The following is a 21,731-nucleotide window of genomic DNA, read 5'->3' as shown; positions in this document are numbered from 1 at the left end:
AGTTAAAATACTTCTGATTATTATAAATAATGTCATTATAAACAATGTCATTATAACTTATTTTTATTTGTGTATTTAAAATAATTAAAATATTTTGATGATATAAATATTTTAAAGTAAACCATTTTCCTTTATGTTTTCTTAATATTAATTATAAAGAATTAATATTAATATATATATATATATATGTATATATATGTGTATGTGTATATATATATTATAATTGTAATTATGGCAAAAGTTATAACGAAGAAAAAGAAATTGAAGAGATTGTCCACTAAGGAAGAGCTGGAGCTTTCTGATAAATCGGTATAATTTATTTTCTGAGATTTCTTAAATTTTGCTATATAGTCTATATGGTAAATGTTTTTTTTTAACGTTTTAGGAATTAATAGATAAAATATTGCAATTAGAAGCTTATAATATGCAGCTTCAAATGATACTTAGAAAAACTGAAACAAATGAAATGGAACAAACGAAATGTCTTAATAAGAATCAAAAACAGTTTGATTTTACAAAGTATGCGACATAAAGTATTTCCCATTTCAATTTAATTGAAATATAAAATAAAATAGAAATACTTGAAGTATTTAATTCAATTAATTGATTGCAGGTGTCACAAAAGGCATATTTTATTAAAATTGTACTACTTAGGTTGGGATTATGATGGTTTTACATGTCAAGAAGGAAATAATAATACTATTGAACATCATTTATTTTCTGCTTTAATAAAAAGTTGTTGTATAGAGTCTCGTGAAAAAGCAAATTATCATCGCTGTGGTAGAACAGATAAAGGTGTCAGTGCATTCTCTCAAGTAATTAGCTTAGATGTACGTAGCAAATTGAATCCTGAGAAACAAAGTGATTTACAAAATGAATTGTCATATTGTAAGATATTAAATCGATTACTTCCTCAAAATATAAGATGCATAGCTTGGAGCCCAATTCCAAGTGATTTCTCTGCTAGATTTAATTGCAAAGATAGGACATATAAATATATTTTTCCTAGAGGAAAATTAAATATTGATGCCATGAATAAAGCCGCTAAATATACTATAGGCACGCATGATTTTCGAAATATTTGTAAAATGGATGTTGCCAATGGTGTGATAAATTTTAAAAGAAGAATAATTGATGCTACAGTTTCTGTAAAACAAAATGATTATACAAATAATTCAGGTAATGTAGTAATATATTAAAATTTGTCATGATAATTAACTAAAACATTACCTTAAAAGAAAGTAGTTCAATTTTTAATTTCATATTTATTTTAATAGGATACGATCTGTGTGAATTAAAAATAACAAGTCAAGCTTTTCTTTGGCATCAAATACGTTGTTTAATGGGAGTATTATTACTAGTTGGTCAAGAAAAAGAAAAACCAGAAATTATTTTAAACTTACTTGATATCGATAGCTATCCATGTAAACCTCAATACAATCTAGCTTGTGAAATTCCTTTAAATCTTTATCACTCGGAATATGAAAATATCAAATGGTTCTATGATGAAGATGAATTAATAAAGGTTATACAAATTTTACAACAAGACTGGTCGATAAACACTGTGAAGTATGTATTTATTACTAGAATGAAACGTTTTTTGCTTATTGTAATTTAATATTTGAATTTAAACAGATCAGCTATGATCAAAGATATGTTAATGGATTTAGAAAGTTTACAAAATTGTACAGATACAACATTTCAAAATGATTGTTTACTTCTTGGTGTGCATTCAAAAGTTTATCAACCTTTAATGAAAAGAGTAACTTGTGGTAAGTAGTTTATATATTGTTATTATTTAATATTTTGTGATTTTAATGTCAGATAATATTGTATGTTATATAATTTTTGCAGAAAGTTTAGAAAACAGGATAAAACATTACCAGAAAAAAGGTAAATTTGAATCAATGAATTTAAGTAATATGTAATACTTATAATTATCATTATTTTAGTAAGAAATGTAATCTTTGAAAAAAAAATGAAACTAAATGCAGTTATATCTATTTTCAATATGCCAAACTTGTACCTTTACATTTGATAATTACAGATTATTTATTCTATTAATCTTTACATTTTTACATTGATCTATTGTATAGATTAGATTCTATTGTTGTTAATGTTGATGAAGTTGTAATGTCATTAGGAATCTCAGGTGAAGTTTCCATTTGTAATAAGATTATCAGAAAGGTTGTAATACCTTTAAAAAACTAATCATTTTTTTAATCACAATAAGTCGAACATTTTTATGATACTTTTATATGGAATACTTAAATAGAAAGATAAAATCTAAGAGACATACCTGTCGAATAAATTTGTAACCATATTCGTAAAAACCAAATGCGGAAAATTTCAATCGCTTATAAGTCATTTCGGATATGAATTGAAAAACCTTATAAAAATAAAATTTAAATGTTATAATACAATTGTTAGAGATTGTGATAGTGGAATAATTAATTATAGACTATTAACTTAATTAACGATAATAATCTAGAATATTTTAAATTGCGAATAACTTACCTCTTCGCGTATTGTAATATGAAAGGAATCCATTACTTTCTGAATAAGTACTTGCGTCCTATTTGCCTATTATTATCAATGATTAATAATATTAAATAGATTCTATATCTATTTAATTATTCATCTTTATATCATCAATATATCAAGTATTATTTTTTAATATTACCTCAGCCTTAACTATCTCGCATATATAATTAATTGAGAGTAATTTGATTATATAAAATGTACTCCATATAACAATATCTAAGACACTCTTTATCCTATCCGATTCCCAAGTATGTAAATTAGTAAATGCATAATACAATTCGCAAATTAAGCCTATTTCGCAAATAAAGAAAGATATCATCTCTAAAAGTATTGCTGCTCCAAATATTGTATTTAAATCATCACATATTGTACTCAATTCCAGATGAATATGCCTATAAGAGAAATGATTAATTTCTTATTTAATTATAGGAAAATTTTTTTTAATTGGATTTTTTTTTTCCTGAATTCGATCGTTTCTAAAAATAAATACGATTTCGTTTCTTTTTTTTCTTTTTCATAGATCATGTTAAATAAAAATTTATATTACATATTATAATGAGAATCTTTTTGCAAAAAAAAAAATTTACGCGTGATAATGTGTATATTAGTTTTACATAGCTTTACATTGTTATCCATATATCGAAACTCTTGAAATCGTTTGTAACTCCATTTCCTCGCAATCCTTCGTTAATATTTATTGCATTAGAATAATTTGTTGTACTTGTCGTAATCTCTTCAGACATTATTTTTGTAGAGCGATGTTTACATATCTTACAACGTTGAGTTATATATTCATTTAACTTACAGAATCTAGTTCTTTCATATCTGCATTTAAATATAATATTAAGCGATAAATTATGTTTGTGTATTTATTTAATGCATTTAATTATGTGCTTGTACATTAATACGTGTTTTATCAATTTGTTTTATCTTAAGATATTGAATTACGAATACGTACAACAAAAGAATGATGAATATAAGATCCAAAATCGTGTTGTTATGAATGGGCTGATTAATTAAGCATGTAATAATAATTCTCGACATATCGATTACTTTTACATGTAAGAAAAGTTCGGAAAGGTTCAATAAAACAACTGTTACGAGCCATCCTATAACGACGAATATCATTAATATTCGTACATTTTTATATTCCGTTTGAAAACCAAGTCCTTTCAAAGTATCATCGAGCGCAGTCATCCTTTTCAAACAATTTGCAAGTTTCTTGAAAAAAAAAAGAGAGAAAAAAAAGAAAAGAAAAAAAAATTAAAATAATAACAAAACAATAGAAGTGAATCTTCCTTGTTATGAGATAAAATTTTAAAAGATTTAACGATAAGATTTTATATAAAGTAAAAAAAGTAATGTTAAAATCTATAAAAGATACCGTACTTTGCTGTTGTACAGGCAGAAGACCATCGACGTAATCGTTGTGATCATGTTGAAGTGAAGAACGATAATGGATGCGATATTATCAAATAAAATATTAAATAAGCTAGAATTGAAGAGATATTTGAAAAATGTGAAGTAACCGATCCACCAACACAATATATATATAATGTTAATATAAATGATAAATTTGTACGTAGGATATTCAATAATGATTATTCCGAGTATAGAGCCGGTAAGCAAAAGAGGAAAAAATGCTTGTTTAAGATTTTCGATCATGGCTTTACCGTTTTGTCTTAACGATGGTAGACTAACTTGAAGACTGACAGACTAACGTCGGCTAACACATCCTACTTTACGGTTTATCGATATCCTTGTGATATCAATCGCAATTACGTATATCGTGGCACTTGCGTCCTATCATGAATTATACGTCTTTTGTAATTTCGTAGAATATACCTATTAATTCGTTGTTCATTACGAGACATATCATGTCACATTTTGAAAGACATGACATGTTTTTATCCACATAAAGAAATGTCTTTTCTTTTTTTCTTCTTCTTCGAAAAAAAAAATATAGATAAAAATTGTCTGACCAATTTATGACGTATGAGATGCTCGTGTTTAAGGGCTTTAGATTGATTAATACTTTGACATAAATTAAATTTTATTTTCTATTTTGTAGAATAGTTAAATGACGTTCATAAGAATTCTTTCATCCTACAATAATGTCGTGATATAGTACAATAAAAGGAGAAATGTTCGAGAATGAATGCCAGATTCTAATTGTAAGTATATATATATATATATACAACACCATTGGCATCATCAGGAGAGAGTATAAATTGCAAGATGCCAACCAGGTTGCAGTAGGCGTTATACGTGGTTGCGATTATTGATCGCGGTCAGCATTCTTCGTAATGAAAAATTAAAAATAATACGGATACGTACTAATTTAAAAAAATCGGAGATTATTATGAAGACTAAAGCGATATAAGAATAATTAACTTTTTATAAAAATGAAAACGAGAAAGAGTATATAATAATTATCTTATTGGAAGCATGATATGGCATAATACTTTCTTATTCATTTTTAAAAGGTCTTAGAATGAGATCGATAGTAAATGAATTAGCATTCGTCTTGAGTTTAACTCGTTAAAGGTTACAATCGGTCGAATTAATCGATTGTAATTACGTTGCATTGTTACAACGTTGCGATTATACGCCCATAGTGATTTGATAATCAGATTATAGGCATTAAACAGTCATTGAGAGACAAATTTCACTCTTTATTTCATTTCATCGCTTTGATTTCAACGAGAGCTATTATAGAAAGTGAATATTATTATATTATAAATTATTTTCTATTACAATGGACGTCTTAGGATTAATTTTAAGAAAATTTTAAATTCGCAATTAAATCAAAAGCAATTTTCGTGATAGTAAATCAATTATATAAAATATTTTCTTAAATATTTGGCTCAGCCAATTTGTTGTTAGAATCGAAACGTACTTGCACAAATAAATACATGTAAATAGATTTTTAAGTAAACGTAATAATTCGTATAGTATATTGAAAGAAAATTAAAAAGAAAAAAAAAAGACAAAAAAAAGAATTTGATTTCTCTCAAAAAAGTTGTATAGCAAGTCTACGTTATTCACGATGACGATCATTTAAGACATTCCCTGTGGTCATACCTAAAAACTAATAAATAATAGAAATGAACTTAGATTTTGGCCAACATGGCGTATCGTGTTGAAACTACTTTGCATGTTATTTATGCAATCGGCATTATCCCACTGTGTATTAATAGCAGATGCGATCTCATAAAAATTTACCGGACGTCCCGTTCGTTACGTTCTTTGTTCGTTATGACGAAATGGAGTTCCCCTTGATTTCCCCATAAAGCGATGGGAATAATTTGATATTTCATTCAATTCGGCACATACATATATACATACATACAACTATGTTACGCGATATTATGGCACATTGTGATCTCAATAGGTTTGCTATCGTGAAAGGATATCGCGCTGAGGAACAATTTTATTTCTTTCTTTCTTTCTTTCTTTTTTTCTTTTCTTTTTTCTTTTTTTTTCTTTTCTCTTTATCATGTATTAAGCATTACATAACAATGACATAAACACATCGAGTTAATGTTACTCAGATGTGTTGAGAAGCTGCATCAAAGGATCAAGGTGAATTTTTATCTTCTAACTGGTTTCTCATGTAACGTATATACTTTGTTACAAAAGTGATATTTCTTTTTTCTTTTTATTTTTATTTTTATTTTTATTTTTTTTATCTTTATTATTTTTATTTTTTTTATTTTATTTATTTTCTTTATTTTTTTTTATTTTTTTTATTTTTTTTTTAATAGAAAAGAGAATTTTTCCCGTTTAGATAGAGTGCAATATCTTTCGATTCGAAAAAAAAAAGAAAGAAAAAAATAAAAATAAACGAGATAACAATAAAGTCGTGGATTTTTTTTTAAAAATGTCTTGCCAAAATTTATTGTAGGATCAAGAAGTCGGGATGAAAAGTGACGGGGATAGTATCGTATTGCGAGTAAAGCATACGTTTCTCACATAAGTGTTGGTATGGATCAAAATGATGGTTCCCGTTCTTCTGGGTAAACCGCAACTATCATCCTTTTCCTTCACTTTCTGTGTGGGTTATTCGTCCGTGTGCGAAGTCCATCAAGTAGAGACAGTAGTATATATATATATATATATATATGTACATTATGTATATACCATACTATGCGTTAGTTGGTACGTGGGAGGACAAAGACTTGAATTTCTTACTTAACTTTTGAGGGTCAAGTCGAGTAAAGAAGACATTCCTTGGTAATAAACCTATAGATATTTGCACATATAATATATATATATATATACATATATATATATATATATTAAAAATAATTTAATTTAATATAATTTAATATGTACTTTGATTATAAATCATTCTTTAAAAGAGATATATTTGTATATTATAAAATTGTCACATTAGATTTTGATTAAAGATATATAAATTTAAAACAAATGAAACAAATTTTTTTCTGTATGTGTCCTCATTATAAAAGAAAAAAAAAAAGAAAATGTATTATGATATTATTAACTATATATAAAAATTATACTATTATACAATTTATTAGATGATGTCTTGAAACATCGAACACTCACATATTCTTTTTATTTTCGTAATATATTTAAAATGTTTCATTCTCTTTTATTGCAATCAAGAATTTAGATTAAAAATCTTTGTTTCTAAGATACTCAAGGTACTAAGCAGTATTGATAACCTCTTTATACAAGTACATAGAGTATATTTTCATTCTCTAAGATAATTCCGATGCGTGGGAGGACGAAGACATGAATTTCTTACTCAACTTTTGAGGGTCAAGTCGAGTTAAGAAGACATTCTTTTATATGATTTTACAATCCTTACGTTTAATTCACGTTAATTCTGCAGCTTTAATTGTACCAACTATATTCATAATTAAGACAATCAAATTTCTACATTTTTTTTTTTCGTTGTATTTCTTTCTTTCTTTGTACACTTTGTACGTCTTTCTTTCAATTCAATTCAATTCAATTCAATTCAATTGAACAAACCATCAACTTTTTTTCTATTTTATTTACAACGCTTTTATTTGGCTTTTTAATTTTATTATTGTTTTTCATTGATTAATTAAATTATATGCACAGCAAAGAAAAATTTGTCATATCAATTTCATCAAATCTGACGAAATTTAAATAAAAAAGCAAAGAAAAAAAATAAAGCGGATTATAAAAGTTTACTATTTTCTAGCAAACGATTAATTTTTTATGATAGTCAAAGTTTCGATAAAGATAGACCGTAGTAATGTGTTATATGTTGCATTGACTCTTCTGCATATGTATCTTGTTTTTCCACTGTTACGGCAAACCACGGAAACGTTTTGTCACTCCATTCTCAAGACGGATCATTCTTTAGCCAACCTCCAGTCGAGACATGCAACAAATGAGATTTTGCAACAGCGAAGAACGTTAGGACATACTGGATAAAATACCGAGTGTTGGTTCTACTTTTTTTTTTTTTTTTTATGTTTTCTTACATTTGTCTTATTATTTTGTTGGATTAATATTTAAATGCAAATAGATTTTAACTTTTCTAATATCCACCCTGATATTTCCCTTTGCGATGACATACTTAGATGCATCGTAATTAAATTATTGATTGATTAAAAGATTTCGAAGAGAAATATAATAGTTATATATATGAGTCGTTTATTTTGAAAGTGGCCTAACTCCATTTGTCAATTTTTTCCGGTTGCTATAATTATATGTACAACTTTATCTTATTTATCAGTAAAGCATTTCAGATTGCTTATATTCCGAGCAAATACGATAATTCTTGACACATAAGTTTTCAGAGTTAGTTCAATAATTTAACCGTTTATTTTGAAAGTGGCCTAACTCCATTTATACTTAAATCAATGAATGAAAATGAAAATTTTAAAGTCCTAAATTTATTACCACGTCGGGGTAGATCAAGAAAGTTCGAAAATATTGTATTGACACCATTGTATAAAAATATCAGGCAAATTAGAACAGCAGAATTTAAGGACATAATAATTGACCTATTACGATATATACCAACGGAACATCATGATTTCTTCAAATTCCTTTTACACACACAAAATCTAGATGAATAATAAATTGTTTTGTAATAAATTTATGTTTGTAATTTCGTACGTTATGTAGTTAAAAAATGTTTGGAATCGCTTAAATTATGTTTTCGAAGTATTTTAAAGATATGTAAAATAAATTGAGTATTGTTTTTTTCAATTTGAAGCATCTTAAATTATGTTGAATGGACTTAGGCACCTTCAAATTTTATAATGAATCTGATTGTTAATTTTGAAAGTGGCCTAACTCCATTCTTGATAAGAAAACGCATATTATTCACTTAATAATTGCCACTATTTTAATAGGAACTATAAATTTAACACCCTTAGATACACTTAAGTAGTATAACTCATTAGTATGCTATACGTATATTTTTAATAAAAATAGTTTCACACACGAACACAAAATTTCAACTTCATTATGATTTCTGATCTACTCGCGTTCACTTTATGGTATTACAATTGCATTAACTTTTATGGGATTTTCATGTAAACCTTTGAAAAAGAACGTATTTTCAAGATCTTTGGACTTTTCCAATTTGATAAGAGAAAAATGTTTCGATGAAAGGAAAAAATATCTTGAACTTTTTTATTTAGTTAATTATAAATGATTGATGCGTCCTTAACATTTTCAACATATGCGTATCTTTTTCTGTCTTATAATCAAGCGTCGCTGCTATGATCGAGATTGTATTTTAACATATCTTGGGAGTTATGGTTGAAATAATGAGTACCGCTCGACTGGCTATCGGTGCTACAGCACTGAATCATCGCTCGACTCGTTACTACTCATTGTCAGTAGTACTGCTCGATCGATTTAACGATCCTCTGATCATTCTAAGATTAAATGTTTTATTAACAAAAGAAAAGTGATGGATACTAACAGATGATAATGCATAAGATAAAATGATGAATATTAAGAAACACCAAAAAAAAAGTAAATAAATAAATAAATAAAGAAGCTATCTGTTTCGCAAAGTTGGAAATATTTAAAAAAAAAAAAAAAAGAAGAAAAAGAAAAAGATTGCTAAATCGATTTGGATGAATGAAATTTTCTCTTTCATATCCATTATCTAGTCTTTATGATAATGGAAATTTTTGTAAGGAGTCATCCTTTTTTTTTTTTTAATCATGACAAAGGTATTGAAATTTTTTATCGAAACTCGCATGATAAATTCATTAATATTCATAAAATCATTAATATTTTTTTGTTAAACGAAAATATTAAGAATTGGCTTCGTGAAGGACAGAAGGTTTTCTTTCCTTTTTTTTTTTTAATTTGCCTTAAATGCTTCTTGTTTCTTTGTTTTTTCTTTCTTTCTTTTCTTTTTTTTTATCTTTGATAATTTGGAATGAGAAGGAGTTATTGTTGGCATCGCGCAAACAACAACATACAAAATGACTCTGTTTAATTAGACCTCGATAATTCCGAAATGATAATAGATTCTTTCAATATGTTCGTTGAAAAATACTTTTTCGAAGTACACAATATCATACACGATATAATAATTTTGTTATCAATAAAATAAATTATATGCGACAAAAGAGAAAAGATCATAAAAGTTGCGATTTTTCCTTTTTCTTTTTTCTTCTTTTTTTTCTTTCTTTCTTTCTTTTTTTTTCTTTGGACCATTTAGGCGTACGTAATCCAATTAAAATAGAATTGTGTGCATAGAGCAAAGGTGTTGGTTCAGTTAGATCGTAAAATAAAATTGGAAGTTACGAAGATGTATCGTAACTGCTTCCCTAGCGGCGGTGCACATGACGACCGAGAGCGCGTAATGCCACGGTGTGATGGGGCACCCAGATTCTTGGCAAAGAGTAGGTCATCTACGAACAGAGCGAAGTTTTCACTTTCATCCTGACCGAGGGAATACCTAGTTACATGAGGCGGCAGACAAAGGCATCGTCGGTTAGAAGAAGGCGGTTGGCTATGACACGCAGCTTCGACAGAAGATCGGATATTCATAACCTTCCATTCAATTCGCACGGCCGTGCGAATTCTACGTTCCACTTGGCCTCTTCCTCTTACTGTGAAAATATGATCACCCTATCGCTTGCGAACAGAAGATCCTGAGTGATACCGATTAAGACAGCTTTTACGACTTTATATCTGAATATATATATATATATATATATATATATATATATATATATATATATATGTATATAATTATATCGATCTTTTTTTCGATCCTATTAATTTTACTTATTAAATCGGAACATCCAGAGTTCCGAACATTTATTTTTTATTTTCAAAAGTCGATTCCTTATGTGATTATCTCACAAGGATGAATCATACAAATTGAAAAATTCACAAATTCGAACAAAATTGATTATCTATGTTGACAAGAAAAATATTAGTAAAGTGATACAATATATATATATATCTATGTATATTCATATATAGGATACACCCGAAAATTATGTACAAACGACCATGAGATAATTTCTTATAATAAGATAAGAAAAAATTTTTTTCCAACTTAAAATTTAAAATAAGTAACGTTGAAATTTATAATAAAAAATACTATCGCGTTGTTTAATTATATATATATATATATATTATATCACTAACAAATATCATAAAGATCGATCGATATAGTAATAAAAAATGAAAAATTGTTTTATAAATGAGACGTATTTATGCGATAAAAAATCGATACTTTTCCGACATTTTGACCTTCGCCTGACCTTTCAGTGATATCTCTAATTTGAAATAATCGTGGAAATAATTTAAAAGTGATATAAAGTTTATGTCATTCTAAGATCGTTGTCATTATTTTAGCCCTGTTTTCTAACAACGTATGGCGCCATTAAAAGTTGTTTGATACGTCCATGAGAGACCTTTGTTTCACACCCTGCGATCAGCAATAAAGAATTGCGTGACGTGATCTAACGTCGTACATTAAAAGCATTACTGTCGCGCTAAAACTTTACGCGCGACGGCATTGCCTTTAAAACGAATAAGAATCTTATACGAACATGAATGACAGTAATAGGAAGATATATAGTTATGTATATACCCATAGATTACTATATAGGCTATATATATACATATACATATATATATATATATATAAGTAAATATATACATATACATGAATAATCTAATGCATATAGTTTTTATATAATATACTAGAGTATATCAATACATGATTAATATACAGTGTCTAATATATAATGCAATATTAAGATAGTAATATATAAACAATATATCAATTGTTATATTACATAATTATATGTATATTGGTACTTATATATTATTAATATAAAATATAATATTTCGTGCATATAGTATATAACGTAAGAGAATCTACATTCAAGGCTATTTATATACCCTTACATATGTACCTGTAAAAGTTGCTATTCGTTAGATATACATATACACATGTATATATATATATATTTTTTTTTACTTATAGACGTACTAAAGAAATTGTAATAATTTTTCTAAAGTAAATATACCAGAATGGCATAATCGTTCGAATATAATATTTATGTATTTTTAAGTATATGCATATATATATATATATATATATATATATATATATATGTACAGATAATACTTAGTAAGGAATGGGTGAAATTGGCGATGAGTTAAAGGACTGTAGAAATATAAGATGCGAGAAAAGGTAATGACGAAGCGAAATGATCTATGGAGTAAATGATTTGAAACGCATTAGCCGTAATTTATGTGCACGTTTCATATTCATCTAACGAAATGATTCCTCTAGAAAATTATGCAAGAATATCGTACCTCGATAAAATATTCGTACACAGTTGAAAATGGAATGAATTTTGTAGCAGGTAAGCACGAGGTGTCTTAGAATCGTAAATAGAAAATAATTTGCTTTGATTAGTCTTAGTAGCCAATGAAAATTAAGAAATATATTCCTTTTAGTACTCGCACCAAGTTTCTTTATAAAATTTAATATAATACGTTTCGTAACGTGTTATTATTATTCAAAAAATATTTTAATTTATAATGAAATGTCGATAATAATGATTGTAATAGATATTTGAATTATCTTAGCTGATACAAGAATTATATAGAAATAATATAATTCAATAAAAGTATTTTACTATTCGTCTTTTATTTATTTATTCTTTTTTTTTTTTATTGTCAACTTTAAGAAACGTACGCATATTTTTTGAAGTCGCTGCAAATAGTTAATTAATTATATAGATAAATAATTAATACGTTCGATGTGAAAGTATTAATTATATCGTGATAAATTATTTACTCTTATAATGGCACATATTTACGAATCAATTTAATATTTTATAATCAGAATTGTTGGTTTTATCATTTTTTTCATGACTATTTGGTTGAATAAAAAAAAAAAAAAAAAAAGAAGTACCGTTATAAATAAAAAGTTCGTTATAACAAAATGTCACTATTACAAAAAAAATAATATATATATGCAGGATGTTTATTTATAGATGAGCAAATATCTTGCGAAATTTTTTATTTGTTGAAATTGTCGAGTTATGAAAGTCAACATAGTTTTTTTTCTTTTCTTTTTCTTTGCATGAATACCTATAATTTTTTTTTACATAATAGCGATCATTTATTTATATAGTATTTATATAGTAGCGATCATTTGCAATCGAAATCATATCTAATAAAAAATTACTACTATGGATCGTTAGGGAGATAATCGGCATCTTAACGATTGACTAACAGATGCATACTGTACTGTAATTCATACTTCATTCTATACAAATACATCATTTACAAATCATGCAGTCATGCATTTTGACGAGTTAGAGGTCAGTGATCCTGTTCGTCGTAACCAACTTCAAAATATTATGTAATTCGACGAATGTTTTATCGAAATTGTGATTATCTCGTAAACGGTGCATAGTAGCAATTTTTTACAACATATGATTTTTATTGCCTACCCTATAAATATATCGAAGAAGAATTTTTTAATTTTAAAAGGTCACGAGTAAAAAAAAAAAAAAGAAAAAGAAAAGAAAAAAAAAAGAAAATGTATACGTGCACTTTAGAGATAACTCAAAGCGATTGAAATTTTGTTATTGTTATCGTTGTTGTTATTGTTATTGTAATAAATTTTCTTCTTACTTCAACAAGCTTTGAGATATTTTCTTGAACATCTATGGACGAATGCTCATGGATATATTTATATAAATCCAATCACTATGTTGGAATATATATATATATATATATATATATATATATATATATATTTTCTAACCATTTATGTCGTAATAATAATCATTAGCATTTGGTTACACACTGACCATAAGTATATTATGAAATTAAAGCGAATATTAAGGTGAGCAACGAGTACGAAGGAGTGAAAAAAGAATGAAAGAAGGCTCTTAGATATAAACTCGCTGTACGTTACATCACAACATCACCATGGGGATAGCATGTTCCTTTCGAATGTCTAGGCGAGCACCTCTTCTTCGGATCTCGCGATGCGAGGTGCATCTCTTTTCCTCGTATTTAGACCAGTCACTTACATAATAGGGGCCACGCAAGAGACGTACTACGATCTTGGAGCGGTGACTTTAAGGTTACGAGAACGAAATGTCACGAACGCTTCGAATAATGGGTGCAATGGGAGAGAAAGGATAGAAATAAGATTATAAGGACGTATTCGTAATTTCGCGAACGTTAACAAAATAAAGATTAAAATAAAGCTATGTTAAAAGATATAATCGATCAATTTTTTCTTTTTATTTCTTTTTTTTTTATCTTTTTTATTTATTTATTTATTTATTATTTTCTTTTTTCTCATATAACATAATCGTACAGTTTTATGTTATGCATATATTATGTATAATACGTTTATTACGGAATTATCATTATGATTTCAATTAAATATCGATGATTTTTAATTAATATATGAATGCATTCATACAGGAATAAATTAGCTTAGGAAACTATGTCGTCGAAGTTATAAATAATTTCAATCGAATACATATTTATTTTCTAAAGGAAAGGATAATCAATCAACTTTTTGTTTGCTCTTGAAATTACAACTTGGGAGATTAATAGGGTTGTTCGTGTATAATATCACTGTATATCGATTAGTTTCTTTATACATGATCACGGTTAAGTTATAAATTGATCTCGCAATTTATTAGAAAAGGGAGAGAGAGAGAGAAAGAGAGAGTGTAAATTCTTGGATATATTAGATAAGAAATTCATAAAATTTAACGGCAATTTATCAACGGAACGGGTTAGAAACATTTGTGGGTTTATGTTATTTGAACTTATCGCATTGAATAATAAATGAATATTTGCCTCCTACCCCCTGGACATAACGGATTATGCAAATTACACGTAATGTTTCTACGACTTACTTAGAGTTTAAGATCGAAGAGAATGAAATGTCATGAATGTCCCGATCGACGTCCCAGACAATAAGACGCGTTGAGGAAGGACGGGTTGAAACGATGCGTTACGAAAGTTATTAATACAACGTTTAAATGAAAATAAGAAATTCGATCATAATTTTTGGTGAAAGATATTAACGATATAGTACTTTACCATCCCCAGAAGCTAGGTGTTAATGTCACGCACTTTGAGATCAGATAGAATCTGTTTCAACGAACCTTGATCTTTAAAGTCCTCCTTTGATCCGCGTGAAAGAACGCTTCTTTTCCATGTACCACAAGCGTAAACGTAGAAGGCCTGCCTTCCTGCAAATATCAAAATGCTTCGAGATCAGTTTGATTTACAATATGAAACTTCCTATGGAAAAAAAAACGAAAAAGAAAAAAGAAAAATTGTACCTTTTTAACATGAACATACGCGGATTATAAGATATCAAATATATTATCATAGTACATATTTTCTAGATTTTTAGTAATTCGAATCAAATAAATTGACTCTTTTATGGATCCTTTTTATAAATCGAAATAAAAAAATTACTTTATATCGAGTTGTTATAAAAATCATATTAACAAGATGAATTCTAGGTGTACATAAAATTCTATTCTCGTATATAAGTCGATAGAATCAATAGAATAGATGTAAATGTCGTTGGAACGATACAAGGGGTGGATGACCGAAGGATCCATTTAAAACTTAGAACGATCGTCTTATCTTTTTTTTTTTTTGGGATCTCTTGTGTAAGTATAGCATTCTATTGTTGACCTTTCCAAGAGCAACAACGCCTGTGCTTGTGACTTTAGTCTTATAAAATCTGAGATTATTCCATGTATAAGAATTGGAGACTTATTTTCTAGCGCAAGTATAGTGTGGGAAAGGGTCGAACTGGAAACCAAGACAGAGACTTAATGATGCAAACGCGACGTGAGATCTGAACGAGAATTAACGTTTGTTCTTACATGTATACGCTAAATATTAATTAAGATTTACGCATTATAAATCACATTTACATTGTAATCTTATTTGCATGTGTTTTTTATTTTATTTTATTTTATTTTATTTTATTTTATTTTATTATTTTCTTTTTTTTTGAGATAGTTATATATCAACGCAAACATGTATTCTTGTCGAGGCATTTGTCGATATATCGATATATTTGATATTTTTATAAATATAAAGAAAATTTCTCGTTCGAAGAATATTTCCTATATAATTAGCTTTACGTTAACGTAGACATAGAGTAATTTAAATGTATATTACATTTAAACGGTTGCGAAATTTGACTTGCAGTAACTTAGCTAGTTGCAATTTAAGAAAAATATTCATCCAAACAAAAGCGTTCTACTACCGGCAACGGCGCTACGCGTCCTGTATATAAAGTTGAATATGTAGAAGTGCGACCGCTTGGAAATACCTCAGAGCTGCTAGACGAGGCATTTGCGATCATTTGCTACCTTCAGTATGCGGTTTAATGTCTTCGCTCTTCCTTTACGCGTTTTGTATATGTAAGACCTGAAGAAAATCGTTTAATCTGATCTCTCTTAGCTTCTCCAGAAATAATTTCAAGGCGCACCTACATATTTACATATAGTATCACATAAGTGTAAATATACATAACACACGTAATAAATGAAATGGATTTTCTTAAATAATCAACTGGATACAACTTGTTTTCCTTCGATTGACAAGGAAAATCGCAAATTTCTTTGTCCACACAAAATATATATATATATATATTTATATATATTTATATATATATATATATATTATCTATGTAAATGTTTTTAAAACAAGAAATTTCTGAAAGTGTTTCCTTAATGGCAACGTTAGATTAACCGGTTGTATAAATCAAGTTGACCTATAATAAGCCTTTAATCTTACGTATCATCATTAGATCGTGTTATCCTAAGATGCTAAAGTACCAGTCTTATAGGACATAAAATATTGATATAGTAACGCGAATACCGTGGTAACCAGACGATAGAGTACCTCAAGTAAAATCAACGTAGATGCTACCTGTATTGAAAAGGTGTTGGAAAAGAGAACCCGTTCGTTAATCATAAAAACTGTTAAGAGCAATCTTAAGCAAATATTACGTGATTATCGAAACCTCATACCGAGGCTATCTTCCGTCGTCGAGTTGTTGTATGACAACTAGAAAGAAGTATCGCTGCCATTCACCGATTTTAGTTTGACTTCGGCGTGGTCGCAATCTAAACTACCACTACTGTCTCACGTTTGATTGCAGAAGCGCACCAACCGGCACGACTTGCCCTCTCGCAAGTCCGATCTCTGCCAGGTTCTAAGACAAGGTAAGACATAGCAAGAGCCAAGGGAGGTGCCCCTTCTTGCGTGGGCCTCTCTTCTCTTTCCATCACGTCTAAGAAACATCTTATTAGACCCACGCTATATAAACGCAATGCACCAGCATACCGGCCAGTTATATGCTGACTCTATTCGCAGCCGTGCCCGGACTGTAACAATACACTTATATTGCACAAGTGTAAATCGTAATCGTATCTGTGACCTAAAGGAATTCCTACCGTAAGAGCATCGCATCGTATTCAAAAGAGAAAGAGAGCGAGAGAAAGAGAGAGAGAGAGAGAGAGAGAGAGAGAGAGAGAGAGAGAGAGAGAGAGAGAGAGAGAGAGAGAGAGAGAGAGGGAGAGAGAGAGAGAGAGATTTTAAAGTCGAATAAGACCTCCGAGTATGATTGATTGATTGATCGATTGATTACTTCGTTCGAAGTTTGAATCGTTGGCACGAGTGTTTTCCGAAGTTTTTGGATTTATTATTCAAGTGCGCCCTTTAGCTTATACGCATACGTGGGATTGATCGTGCCGTTTGACTTTCTTTTTTTTATTTTGTTTTATTTTATTTTATTTTTTATCTCCATTACGTTCTTTTTCCTTTTTTCTTTTTAGTTTTATTTTTTTTTCCATATCAACATTAGCCATATCGTGAATTACCGAGCTGTGACTCTTTAGGTGACATATAGTGATCTAATTAGAATAATTAATCTTGTTTTCGTTCCCTCTTTTTTCTTTTTTTTTTTTTTATTTATTTATTCTTTTTTTTTTTAATTCGCATTTTTTTCTTCTTCCGAGAGTGTACGCATTTAATTCTTAATGCGATTAATAAATCGACGAATTAATCGACAAAGTGAGAAAAAGTGGAATTCACAGGATCGACAATAAAAAGTCAACGTGATCGATCGATCTATCGATCGATAAAAGATAAAAATACAATTTATACAATCATTTAGATATTCACTACGGTGATATTTAGTTGGGAATCTTCAAAAGATTCATATAATGAATGAATATTTATCGAAGGTCTTATTCTACTTATCTTGTTTAGAAGACAATTATCAATTTTCTTTACAATTATAAAATTATACCATTCGAAATATAAATGATTATTAATTACTTTTCTCATTAACTTAGTTGCCACTATCTACTAGGATCATTTAATACTTGTCCCAAGTATTTGTGTCATCATTTTTTCAAGGTAGTCATCAATTCAAAACTGACGTCGTGGCATCGAAAGATGTATTATCTTCAGGTATGATAACTTTTTGACGATTACTATTGGTTAGGACGTAAGATAAAAACAAAAAAAAATGTCTCCAATTGATAAAGATAATAAATAATTCTAACACCGTGTTTTACATAGATCAATATTTTTATTCTAAATAAATAATACCAATGAATCTTTCTTTATTCGTGCATTTATAATTTATGAGAATACGAATGGTTATATGGATTATAGGTAAGAGTAATAAAATAATCGAGATCTGTGTTAATGATAATAATAATAAGAAAAGCAACTAATGTTATTATTACGATACGATACATCATTATTTCTATAACAGAGGTAGAGTTACGTATGGATATTTTTTTTAACGATGACACTGTCGAGTTTAATTACGAAAGTGGAGCATCGATCTTCTAATAGGCGTTTCATGTCATATTACGCCAAGAGCAATTATTATTTATTACGTATTATCACTTTATGCTTTCGCATTTCACTCTCTTTTCACATCACATTATTATCCGTTTTTACTTTTTTCTTTTCTTTTTGTTTTTTTTCCCTATTTATCACTTAATCGCTTTTTATTACATTAAATGTGTATCTATATCTCATTACTCTTAGATATTGTTTGATATATATATATATATACATGTACGATGCATAGATATCAAATTACTATACTAACATACATATAAATATAAATATATATATATATATATATTTTAATAATTTAATAATTTAATAATTTAATAATTTTCTATTTAATACATACAGACATATATATATATATATATATATATATATATATGTCTGTATGTATTAAATAGAAAATTATTTTCACAGATAACGTTACTTTGGTTATCAATAACCAATGTAATATGCGACTTACCACCGGGTACAAGGCGTAATACTTATTTACCGCCTGAATCAACGAAAGGTTACTCATATGAGAAGCCACCGATACCATTTACAAAGACTCCAACCTTTCCTACCCGACCAACGCCAACATTTCCGCCAACGAGAACAAATCCACCCTTTAACACGATACCGACGAGACCCAATGTCCCTCCGACACCAAGTAGACCATATCCCATTCCTGTAACAAAACCACCGGGAAAATATCCAACGAGACCTCCAAATGGATATCCACCACCAGGACCAAGACCAACTCCAATATTTCCAGAACCGGGTAATAATGGGAATACAGTAGGTCCTGGAGTAAGTGAAAAGTTATTAGAACGAAATAATATCTTTTATCTTTTGGTTTTTTTCTTTTTTTTTTTTTTATGTAACAAATTTTAATTCTTTCATAACTGTTAACTTCAATAAAGATTTATTTCTTTATTCTTTTATATATATATTATTTTCCTTTAAATTTTCATTTTATCTTATTAATTATTTAATTGCTCTATTCTTTTATATATATATATATTTTTTTTTTAATTATAAATATTAATAATGAGTTTTCTTTCTTTTTTTTTTTCATGGAGAATAATTAATGCAATGCTACTAAATTACAGCACGATCATCATCACCATGAGCCCGGTATGCCTTTCGATTTTAACTATGCAGTAAAAGAGGACGCCTTCGGGAATGATTATTCTCACAATGCCATCAGCGACGGGGATATCGTACGTGGTGAATATCGCGTGCAACTTCCGGATGGCAGAATGCAAATTGTACGATACACGGCTGATTGGAAACATGGTTTTAGCGCACAGGTCTCTTACGATGGAGCCTCGCGTAATTTCAATAGAGGCTATTAAATTTTAGCGTTTTATAGAGATTTCTACGATTATTCCATTTTAACATTGTTTCAAAATATTTGACAAATATCCGAAACTGGCACTGAGAGAGATGGGGAGGGAGAGAGAGAGAGAGAGAGAGAGAGAAAGAGTAATGTTTTTCGGTGATCCGAATTAATCTTTCTTTCTTTTTATTACCTTCTTTTTTTTTTCCTAATTAAAATACGATCATCTGTAAATCGTTATTGTAAGTCCAAAAGAAATGTTCAGTTTTGTTAACTTATTTCAACCTTTATGCGGCTACAGTTCATTTAATTGCCCCCAAAGATAATACTCGATTATTCGTAATTTATAAATGTTATTAGGGCATGATAATTTATTTTAACAATATATACGTATATGGTATGCATGTAACGCTAATGTATACAAATTAAATACGTAATTTAAAAAATGGAAAATATATTGAGGGTTAGGTTAGAAGATATAATATGATTTCAAAGTGACTTTATAATTATAAGATTATATAAAGATTTGTAACTTTAACCTATATAATGTTCTTGTTGAAAATCAGAATTTATTACACTTTCTACTTTGGAATAGAGACGTTTCTTTTTCTTATTTCAAATCCTACGTATGTATAAAACTTTCTTAATTCTATTTATCAGAAATTTCGTATGCCTTTTAAATGTCGATTCTTTAATAAATCAATTATATCTTTTTTTACTTTTATAATAGGATTATAAAAGGTACGTATGTAAAATTTTTCTTATCGATCTAATAATTTTCATTGGAAAAATATGAATTTAAAAAATGATACGTTATATCAATCCGTATTTAATACGTTTAAAATGTTTTTATCGATCTCGATGTATTTTTTTAAATATCATATTTTTACTTACGTCATTTGTATCCATCAGTGTGTATCCATCAATATATAGACACAATGTATTTAAATGTTTTGTAATATAGAATATATTTTTGTATAAATTTAGGCAAAACTCTATGAAAATAAACCAAATGAAATAAACAATAATCCTTTCGTAATATCACAGATGCATTTGTATTCGATATTTACTTCCTGTCACAAGATGTCGCCATCGATCATTGTTTATCGCGAATCGATAATTCCTGCCATATCGATAGGTAACAAAGATGGCGCGATCTACAAAGCAAATGTAACGATCTATTATTGTATAAATATTTATTTTTATATTTAATTAGTATTTCATACAAAAGAGTTAATTTATAAACGTTTTTCAACTCAATTATTTTTTTTTTTTTTAATTATGTGTCCGATTGTACATCGTTGCACTCTTCATATCGTGCGTCAATATAGCAGATATTTTGGATCAAATATCGCAAACTTCTAATAATTGTCGTTACTACGGAGGAAGAGGAAATACAGCAAGTTAATTTCATTGCTCGATTTGATCAATTCATTATTAATTGGATGTGTGCGATTATTCTATAAAAGTA

At 28.2% G+C, this 21,731-nt stretch overlaps 3 protein-coding genes across 5 annotated transcripts; 2 read left to right on the top strand and 1 right to left on the bottom strand.

Annotated features, from left to right (window-relative positions):
• Positions 1 to 22: 22 nt before the first annotated feature.
• LOC118442141 (tRNA pseudouridine(38/39) synthase) lies at positions 23 to 2,551 on the top strand. The gene is made up of 6 exons (XM_035867372.2): positions 23 to 309; positions 386 to 519; positions 614 to 1,179; positions 1,278 to 1,569; positions 1,636 to 1,772; positions 1,855 to 2,551. The coding sequence occupies exons 1-6, from the start codon at positions 187 to 189 to the stop codon at positions 1,926 to 1,928; spliced, it is 1,326 nt and encodes a 441-aa protein (XP_035723265.1). The 5' UTR covers positions 23 to 186; the 3' UTR covers positions 1,929 to 2,551.
• On the bottom strand, positions 2,033 to 21,318 carry LOC118442142 (uncharacterized). Of its 3 annotated transcripts, XM_085661778.1 has the most exons (8): positions 21,155 to 21,318; positions 15,198 to 15,284; positions 3,503 to 3,765; positions 3,169 to 3,369; positions 2,684 to 2,936; positions 2,518 to 2,583; positions 2,300 to 2,389; positions 2,033 to 2,207 (listed from the first exon to the last, which is right to left on the bottom strand). In XM_085661778.1, exons 1-8 carry the CDS (start codon positions 21,167 to 21,169, stop codon positions 2,076 to 2,078), a joined length of 1,107 nt encoding a protein of 368 aa, XP_085517904.1. In that variant the 5' UTR covers positions 21,170 to 21,318; the 3' UTR covers positions 2,033 to 2,075. The 3 variants fall into 3 exon arrangements, with proteins under 3 accessions (XP_085517904.1, XP_035723266.1, XP_085517903.1); XM_035867373.2 differs by lacking the exons at positions 15,198 to 15,284; positions 21,155 to 21,318 and adding an exon at positions 3,934 to 4,240; XM_085661777.1 differs by lacking the exons at positions 15,198 to 15,284; positions 21,155 to 21,318 and adding an exon at positions 3,934 to 4,240 and having other exon boundaries at positions 2,033 to 2,197.
• LOC118442091 (uncharacterized) lies at positions 17,362 to 20,896 on the top strand. The gene is made up of 4 exons (XM_035867289.2): positions 17,362 to 17,520; positions 18,423 to 18,540; positions 19,354 to 19,728; positions 20,031 to 20,896. Exons 1-4 carry the CDS (start codon positions 17,396 to 17,398, stop codon positions 20,274 to 20,276), a joined length of 864 nt encoding a protein of 287 aa, XP_035723182.1. The 5' UTR covers positions 17,362 to 17,395; the 3' UTR covers positions 20,277 to 20,896.
• Positions 21,319 to 21,731: the final 413 nt, after the last annotated feature.

This window comes from Vespa mandarinia, chromosome 16 (genome assembly GCF_050613455.1).
Source record: "Vespa mandarinia isolate Hongniang chromosome 16, ASM5061345v1, whole genome shotgun sequence".
Classification (NCBI taxonomy): Eukaryota; Metazoa; Arthropoda; class Insecta; order Hymenoptera; family Vespidae; genus Vespa; species Vespa mandarinia.
Note: the sequence above shows the minus strand (reverse complement) of the source record. Positions and strands in the feature narration are given on the sequence as shown.

Excerpts from the sequence above, each read along its gene's own strand:
- LOC118442141 (XM_035867372.2), top strand. The coding sequence starts at position 187 with ATGTATATATATGTGTATGTGTATATATATATTATAATTGTAATTATG. Across the intron at positions 310-385 it reads TGGAGCTTTCTGATAAATCG|GAATTAATAGATAAAATATT; the intron begins GTATAATTTATT and ends TTAACGTTTTAG. Across the intron at positions 1,570-1,635 it reads TGGTCGATAAACACTGTGAA|ATCAGCTATGATCAAAGATA; the intron begins GTATGTATTTAT and ends GAATTTAAACAG.
- LOC118442142 (XM_035867373.2), bottom strand. The coding sequence starts at position 4,209 with ATGATCGAAAATCTTAAACAAGCATTTTTTCCTCTTTTGCTTACCGGC. Across the intron at positions 3,370-3,502 it reads ATATTCATCATTCTTTTGTT|ATATGAAAGAACTAGATTCT; the intron begins GTACGTATTCGT and ends ATTTAAATGCAG. Across the intron at positions 2,390-2,517 it reads ATATTACAATACGCGAAGAG|GTTTTTCAATTCATATCCGA; the intron begins GTAAGTTATTCG and ends TATTTTTATAAG.
- LOC118442091 (XM_035867289.2), top strand. The coding sequence starts at position 17,396 with ATGCACCAGCATACCGGCCAGTTATATGCTGACTCTATTCGCAGCCGT. Across the intron at positions 18,541-19,353 it reads GAAAGATGTATTATCTTCAG|ATAACGTTACTTTGGTTATC; the intron begins GTATGATAACTT and ends TTATTTTCACAG. Across the intron at positions 19,729-20,030 it reads GGAATACAGTAGGTCCTGGA|CACGATCATCATCACCATGA; the intron begins GTAAGTGAAAAG and ends ACTAAATTACAG.